Source organism: Salvelinus sp. IW2-2015, linkage group LG23 (genome assembly GCF_002910315.2).
Source record: "Salvelinus sp. IW2-2015 linkage group LG23, ASM291031v2, whole genome shotgun sequence".
In the NCBI taxonomy this organism is placed as follows: domain Eukaryota; kingdom Metazoa; phylum Chordata; class Actinopteri; order Salmoniformes; family Salmonidae; genus Salvelinus; species Salvelinus sp. IW2-2015.
The window spans coordinates 25,374,146-25,383,189 of record NC_036863.1 but is presented as its reverse complement, the minus strand read 5'-3'; the positions used below and the strand labels follow the sequence as shown (position 1 = coordinate 25,383,189).

Here is a 9,044-nt window from a genome sequence, read left to right as displayed (position 1 = left end):
ATGTATTGTTCTCTTTATGAGCTGCAATGTTGATCATGCAAACATATTAGTCTACACTGCCAAGCTTAAATCAAATGTTGCCCATAGAAATCTACTATTATCTACATACCCTAGATGGGAAAATGACTAAACTCCATAGTGGCTACGGCTCATTGTGTATGCATTAGTATAGGCACTGGTCTCTCGTGACACTTTTGGCCAGCACACAATGTGAAGTGCTTCTGGGTTCAGAGATTAGTCAAGCACATTACAGCCACTCAGTCAGCCAGTGCTCTATACAGGCTGCGTGTATCACATTGTCTCTGTCCTGGGAGCTGTTCCTCCACCTTGTAGATGGAGAGGCGCCCCACGCACACAGGGTGCTCCCTCTTCCCCTCTCCCCTCTGCAGCCCAGGCTACAGTCCTCCTCCTGGGCCCGCGGGCTGCTGATGCGGTTACCACAGTGACACTCTGCCTCATACTCCAGACCTGCGAACCGGTAACCACTGCAGAGAGAGGGAGATATCCACTGACTCACCTCAGTGCCTTAGCCCAGGGCTATTCTTTATCAAGCAGCTATCATTAGAACAGGGCTATCTTTAATCACAGGCTAACATTAAACAGGGCTATCTTTAAGTCACAGGCTAATCATTAGAACGGGGCTATCTTTAATCACAGGCTATCATTATCCCAGGCTATCTTTAATCACAGGCTATCATTAGAACAGGGTTATCTTTAATCACAGCAAACATTAGAACAGGGCTATCTTTAGTCACAGGCTATCATTAGAACAGTGGTATCTTTAATCACAGGCTATCATTATCCCAGGGCTATCTTTAATCACAGGCTATCATTAGAACAGGGTTAGCTTAACACAGGTTATCATTAGAACAGGGTTATCTTTAATCACAGGCTAACTTAGAACAGGGCTATCTTTAGTCACAGCCTATCATTAGAACATGGCTATCTTTATCACAGGTATCATTATCCCAGGGCTATCTTTAATCACAGATTATCATTAGCCAGGGCTATCTTTAATCACATGCTATCCTTAGAACAAGGCTATTTTTAATCACAGGCAATCATTGCACAGGGCTATCTTTAGTCACAGGCTATCATTAGCCATGGCATTCTTTAATCACATGCTATCCTTAGAACAAGGCTATCTGTAATCACAGGCAATCATTAGCCAGGGCTATCTTTAATCACAGGCTATCATTAGCCCCGGGCTATCTTTAATCACAGGCTATCATTAGCCCGGGCTATCTTTAATCACAGGCAATCATTAGCCCAGGGCTATCTTTAATCACAGGCTATCATTAGCCCAGGGCTATCTTTAATCACAGGCAATCATTTGCACAGGGCTATCTTTAGTCACAGGCTATCATTAGCCAATGGCTATCTTTAATCACATGCTATCCTTAGAACAAGGCCTAATCTGTAATCACGGCAATCATTAGCCGGCCTAACTTTATCACAGGCTAATCATTAGCCCAGGGCTATCTTTAATCACAGGCATCATTAGCCCAGGGCTATCTTTAATCACAGGCTGATCATTAGCCCAGGGCTATCTTAATCACAGGCAACTCTTAGTTTAGCCCAGGGCTATCTTTAATCACAGGCTATCATTAGCCTTGGGCTACCTTGTTCCATAGGACACCAGATTGCATAACCCCAGGTCAGCGTGTGACTAAATACTAGACATTTTAATTGAATCAATCAGTGAAGCCCAGGGTACATTTCTCTGTGGTGCTGGCTGGTAACAGTTTTCACTGTTGACAAGATCACAGTAATAGTTCTGGGTGGATGATAGGGGTCCTTTATCCCAAGGGCTATACGAGTCATCCTACTTTAAGTCTCTTTATCCTCTCTCTTTGGAAATAGAGGAGATATCCAAAATGACCTTTTAGCATTTGCTTTGAGCCACACCATAAACAGGCTTATGATTCTGTCTGAATATCCTCCCAGCAGTCCACATGGTCTGATTGTATTTGCATTGGCTATTTGTTTTCGTGGCAATRATTTCCTGCTTCTAGACTTCCTGTGAAATAAGGCCCTGTTAAATGTTTTGTCATAAATTGATTTATTCAGTTTTGTAATTAATTTTAATGATTACTAACACCCCCTAATACCCACTATATCTCATTCTGCATCTCTAACACAGATCTGTCCCTCCACTACACACCACCACCATCCTGCCACCTGGCTCCCCATTGAAACACAGGACCTATTCATCCCAGTGACTGAGACAGAATAATTAACCAAATAGCAGCAGCTCACCATGGTTCCTCTAGACTCATTACCTTTCTGAGCAGGTGTCTTGACACAGAGAGCTGGTCATTTTGCGCAGATCATACAGCATGGTTCCCCCCAGGGCTTGTTCATTGGCATCATGCATGAAGCAGCCCATGTAGGTCCCTTGCCATGTCAAAATAAAACAGTAAATGAAAAGCCATGTTACAAATCCATTCGTACAACAATATACAATATGAATTGTTTAGTACAACACACTATTGAGCAGAGGTAACACAGATTTTCAGCAGATTTGAGCCTGTCAGTCCTGCCATTAAGCCTGGAACAAATACAATTTCAACCCAGATCTGGTATGCAGTCAGCAGTTAAACTACAGACATGTTGGCCTTCAAAGTAAATGATGTTGCATTAAGTAGGTGGTACCTTTGTGCCTTTTATTGCYTTGTAGAGGACCTCTCTGCTCCTGCGTGTCTGGCATGAGACCGTGGAACCAGCGGTGGTGCAGGTGTTGGACCCCCAAGTGTCGGGACGTGGGCCAGTGTCGCCCCGTCTTGATGCCCCCTCCACCACCCAACACACCCTGGGTGGCTGCCCATCTGGAGCGTGCCCTCAGGCCCAGGCCGGGGGAGGCCCTCACGGCTGTGGGAGGTGCTGGCAGTGCCATGAGAGAAGGGAGACTGGCGTCGCCTGGTGGCTGAGCGGTCTTTAGGGTCAGGCTGGAGCGCTGCAGCAGCAGGATGCTCCCTGCCATCAGGTAGGCAATCCCCAGGAAGAGGAGGAGCATCTGAGCTCGCCGCAGGAAGCAACGCAGCCTGTAGAGGGGCGTGGCCATCCCCACTGTTCAGTTGGTGGCTCTTTGATCCTTAGTGAGCCACCATTCCAGAGAGAATGGTGAGGGTTAAAACCTCATTATAACCTTCCCAAGGCCCCATCAGTCCAGTCACACAGTAGGTAGGCTACCTGGCTGCAGCCTTAGATGGTTAATGACTCTTTGTGGTTCATTGCCATGCCTTTGGACTGGTAACCAAAAGGACCACTGTGTAATCAGGTCCCTCAGATGTGTCACAGCAGCGCCAGACTTTACAGTAATCTCCAAGGGAACAGAACAGCCAGCAAGCCCTGGAAGCCAGTAGTTTCTTGGAAAAACCTAGGGCAACAAAATAGAAGCAAGCAAGTCAGATGTGAATTGGCAGAACATATTTCTCTGTGTATATGACCTCTGTAGAATATAGGAGGGAAACGTATATAGCTCGGGGGATTAGATCCATAGTTCATGTTGACATATTTGTGTTTCTGTTCTAGAGCACTGAGCATAAAGTCATTTCAGTTGATGTTGACATACACTGTAGGATTGTGTTTCTGTTCTAGAGCACTGAGCATTAAGTTATTTCAGCTCATGTTGACATATAGGATTGTGTTTCTGTTCTAGAGCACTGAGCATTAAGTCATTCCCTTGCTATTCGTTGTTTGTCTTTCCTCTGAACCTGGTGTGATACTATATCTGGTGTTAATGGGTGTGTGAGAAGAGGTTATCTTCCAGTTAGCTACAGCACATCCTTAGTTTCTCTGTGTTTCGCTTGTCTTTGCTTCAGAAATCTCTACCATTCTGCTTCAATTACCCTGGCAGCATGACAGCACCACAGCACCATCTGTATTAGATTGTTTTTTCCCTGATCAGTGTGTTGGTACGTTTGTAAAGCTCCACACTGGTGTTTGTGATTGGGCTTTGTGAACCATCTTTTGATGATCTGTACCATAACAAACCAATTACGTTCAAGCGGCAACTCAGACCGAGACATGGAAATTAGTGCTCTTCAATTGGAACAAGATCTCTCTCTAATTCTGGAGTAGTAGGGTAGTGGAGAAATGCCAGGTAGTGCATGACAGGCAAGAGATGAAAGCCACTAACAGGAGAGGTTTCACTGTCCCACTGGGCACAGATATCAGTTCAAAGTCTAGTTTTGATTTACATTAGGTTGTATTCACTAACGTGAATCCAATGTGAAATCAACAAAAAAGTTAATCATGTAATTGGATTTAAGTTGGATGAAAAAATCGAATCAGTTTTCCATGTTGATTCAAAGAGTCACATGCTTTTTTTGACTGAAACAACGTGGAAACAATGTTGATTCAACCAGTTTTGAACAGTGGGATGCAATCATCACTAAACCGTCTGCAAAAAGACAGCAGCCAGACCATAATGTAATATTACAGAATTATTGGCGTCATGGCCCGCTTCCTTTTAGGACTTTTTTGCCACTAATTCCAATAGAATGACTTTTCTACTGTTTCGACCTTATCAGGCTACCTCTTCTTGTGGATCTTGTTCATAATACTAGGCTACCAACCAAGAGAAGCAACAGTTTGCACATACACTATGCTCCCACCACAGAGCACATCATTTGTTTCTAGTGTTTCATGAACCGCCAACTTCTCTAACTGATCAACATTTCTAATGATTTCTAGAAGTAGTCTATAGATTAGCAACATTTTCGAAAATAATGCCCGCTGTCAAATAATGAACTATGATTTTTGTCAGCGTTAATCTAACTGTGTAGTGTATAAGGCATAATAACATATATCACCCAATGGAGGATCAAAACAAGTTACAAAGCGCACATTTACTCAATAATGCACCATCAGTGTTATAAAATACAAATCTGAATACCGGTTAGCCTACCTTGGATGTCGACGGTTCGAGACTGCGTTTTATCATACAGAAAGCTATCAGATTCAGGGTCGAATCTCTCTCCCACGTATTCTGAAATCTAAAATATTCGCTCCTATTTTATATCCAAAACCAGTGAAGCCACGTTTGTATTGCTACGTTTAAGAATCGTCTCCCCGCTCCTCGTCTTTCTCCACTCTCTCTCCCTCTCCATGGAAGAGCAGATCGTTACAAAACTAGATGGCAGGGAGTGAGGGAGCATACACATTTGCATTGGCGATCCCCGACGCGTCACGAGTCCGCCGTCCTTGTTAATGGGAGACGTGTCCCCCAGTGGCCATGAACCACAATGGTATGCTATGATCCCTTGGCTAACAGTTACTGTAGAAAGCTGCGTGCATGTTGCCTGCGTCAACACATGTATGAAGTTCTAACCATTTAAGGGTTACTGTGCTGCCCACCTGCTGTCCATTCTGACATTGACAATTGTCCATTCAACCCTTGTGTTCATTCATTAGAAGCKTCTCCGTCATCCGTGCAGAGAACGTAGCCTGCATCAAATGAGGAGAGGTGACAGTCTAAGCCTGTAGGATTTAAACAAGATATCAGCACCACGGACAGCGCCAATTCTGACCGTTACTTCCAGTGTTTGATTTTCTTTCTTTCGGACCAAAACTATTTTACTGATTGTAGCCCTTAATTATTTACATACATTAAATGACCAGATACTTACTCAGCAATTGTATGGTAAAATGTAACAACATATCTAATAATAAAAAAAGTTTTTGTTAGGAATGATTAAAATAAGCACTAGAAGTCAGCGGTTGTGTTGTTAGCGGCTAGTTAGCGGTTGTGTTGTCCATGATGTATTGTAATCTATTACGATTAACATGAATCTATTCATATTAATGAATCATAATTAATAATTAATTACATTTCTATAGCGCTTTTCATAGAATCAAAACGTTCAACAGCAAAAAACAAAAAAGTTATATATCATGACAGGTCAACCAATAATAGAGGCCAAGTACTTGCAAGCTGCATCCTCTGAAGATGGGGAGGGTCCGTTCATGGCTTGAGTGGAGAGAGCTGGTCAGAGGATGGTAGATGATGGTGATGGAGTCTGCTGATGATCTTGTCGAGGGTAAGTCTGGGAACCAGCCATTGGACGTATCCTCTTCCACTCTGTGTAGCACCCACGTGATGCATCAGCAGCTTCTGCTGGGCGCCAGAATGCAGAAAGCTCACCACACAAAGTTCAGAATAGTTAGCTGGTTGTTCTCACTCAGCACTGCTGTATTCCTCTCTCTCCCACCCATTCCTCTCATGCTTCAGACGACTCTTCAAATGATGTAGATCAGGAATTGGCATCCAGGTGAAACAAAAAAGCTGGTACTATGCCCTCCAGATGCATTTTTCAAGCAAAAACATCAGCCAACCTGATAGCTAGCCAGCCAAGCCAAAAAATGTTAACCTGTCAGTCAGTATATGCAAATCCGTGGCTCAAAAACTCCAGATATATGCAATAAAACCATGTTATCAAAAACAAAAGAGCTGATTAAAAATCAACAATTAAAAACACACAAAAAAAACTAAATATATACACATTTACAGGAGCTCTGTGCTTAAGCTGCTACTGGGGTCACATGACAACTGTATATATTGTAACACATACTAGACTTGTTCTGATCTTTTTTTTATGACCAACGTGTAATTGCTGACCAGGAATTTGAGCTGTTAGATCAAGTGGTGGGATAGCGGCGCGGCTGCAACTCACAACACTTTGTAGTTAGCCTCACATTGATTAAGTCTTCTTCAACTGATTAAAACATCCAACAGACTATTACAGTAAGACATGTCTAATTTTATACTAATATTCATGGTATTAATATATGGAATATGAGGAAATTACATATGCATCTGGGGCAGCAATGCAGAAGGTCTTCTCTTCCTGGCAGATGTCTGAACTGTGTGGATCAAGCAGCCAGTGAACCTTGCCTGTCAAGACTCAAACATAGTTCTCTATGAGGATGTGAGCCAACATTCAAGGCCCCATTACATGTAATAAACATACAACCCTTCAATGATTCTGCCATCTCTATTTCCACCCTTCCCTTCCCTGTATGTTTTGCAAAGGGCCCCCATTTACAATCCTCTTCCAGCTTGCAATCTATTCCTTTCATTCTGCGGTAGGGAAGTGCACCCTGATGAACCTGACTACCTGAGATGAGATGAAAGGGGGTAATTGCTGCAAGGTTATTAAAATAAACTGATGATTAGTCAGAAAGAATCTAGCTTCCAGCTGTGAGTCTGTGGGTCTGTTTCTCTGACTGCAAGCATGGTTTCCATGCAGGTGATGTGACTTGTTTTWAAAAAATTATATATTTCCATTGAGAGCACAGAACATTGCATGTAATTGCCTTGAAAAGGAAAAGCATTTCAGGACATACAACATGTAATTGTAAAAAACCTTTGACTAAGGGTGCCGACCCCCCAACTTAAAAGCATGCCCATGCATACTTGCAGGCATGTAAGCATGCACGTAGACACACACACACACAAACGTACACAAATCTCTGTTTTTCTTCTTCTCAGTGGGTGGTTAATTGGGCTCTGACAATTAAAAGAAACATCTGGGACTAAAGATTCGTTATCACCTCTGTGTGCTGTGTTCTATACCCTTGGAAAGAAAATGGCTCTATTTTTTARTCCTCTTACAAATCTTCGTGGAGACATCCGCCTCATTTCTCTGTTTTACCACTAATCCTGCCAAGAGTTTTTCTACCCTATTAAACTGGGATCTGTCCAACTACACAGGGAACAAGCAGCTTGTCCACGCACAAGGGTTTGGGATTCTAATAGTGTCTCTCTACACCACTTTGGATCCCCTGGTTCATAGCCGGATACAGGCAATATTATACTATAGCTTTGTATGCTCACAGCCAAATGTCCACAATTCAGTACATGGTGACCTGTCCATTTAATATCTTGGCTAAACCACATCAACAGTCACCATTGTTGGACACTCTGTGTTGACCTTGGCTGTAAAAGTTAATTCTAATAAAAGCAGACAGTGAATGAGGGACCCTTTTTACTGTCCTGATGTCCAGAACATCGACCAAGCCTCCCATACACTGTAAATCAAGCAGTGCTATTCACTAAGGCTTCAATAGAAACTTCTTCGTTTAGATGGATTGCAAGCTCCCGATGATGCTGCTGGCTTTGACTGGACTGTTGTGTTTATCAGTAGTTGATCACTGAATTTGTCACATTGCCACAAGTGTTTGCAATGAGACATGATCAACTGTAAACAGTGGAAAACCATTCAAGATTTTGCTTTACGGCTCAAATGAAAGCCACAGGTTGGCCACACGAAAGCCAGCAGTGGGTGCCAGTGTCTGTAGGCTATTGCCCTCTACAGATCCATCTCTAACCCTGATCTGAAGTCTCCAACTAAACTGCTGGAATCAAAATCCTGATCAGTTAAATGAGATTAGTTTACTTTAATTCTCTTTGTGAGGATCGATCAGCACAGGGGGCATTGTTGTCTCGTGTGGATCTCATGGGTAGACAGTGGTAGTGCCAATTGCCAACCTGGTGGATCTCGGAGCACGCCGTTTTGAGTAATCCTATTGGTTTGCCCAAGGTCACAGAACAATCAAGAGGTTGATTATGAGCAATCCTCCATCTCTCCATCTCTGCCTTTGGGGGATAAACTGGATTAAAGCACTGAGATGACTGTGGAGTTAAGGCTTTAGGGATAGCAGCGAACACAATCAGTATGTCTCTACATGCCTTTTCTGCTTCAATCATCCATAAGTAATCACTGGAAGAAATGGAACTCCCCTGCATTCCAAAGCTGATAGAAAACAGCTAGCGAGAGATGCAATCCTCATAGTCTGTGTGACAAAAAGTTGCCGCATAGGCCTACTCACATGTTCCTTCACCTTCATGTTTCTATTGCGTGTCACTATTGGTGTTTATAATGGATGACTATTCAGTCCATACTCAGGCATTTGAACATTAATTTCTTTCCTCTTCTCTATCCTTTTCTCTCCCTCTCTCTTTCTCTCTCTCTCTCTCTTCCTTCTTTCCTCTATCCCTCGGTCTCTCTCTCACCCTCCCTCCTCTATCCCTCTCTCCC

General features: G+C 43.1%; 1 protein-coding gene across 1 annotated transcript in view; it reads right to left on the bottom strand.

The window, feature by feature from the left end:
* LOC111950130 (sialate:O-sulfotransferase 1) overlaps positions 1-5,247 on the bottom strand; it is a 9,411-nt gene extending 4,164 nt beyond the window's left edge. Inside the window, exons 1-3 of the mRNA XM_023967518.2 lie at positions 4,913-5,247; positions 2,656-3,379; positions 2,283-2,397 (exon numbers count right to left, since the gene is read on the bottom strand). Coding sequence (XP_023823286.1) covers positions 2,283-2,397; positions 2,656-3,064 — 524 coding nt within the window. The 5' untranslated portion in view covers positions 3,065-3,379; positions 4,913-5,247. The remainder of the gene's footprint in view (positions 1-2,282; positions 2,398-2,655; positions 3,380-4,912) is intronic.
* Positions 5,248-9,044: the final 3,797 nt, after the last annotated feature.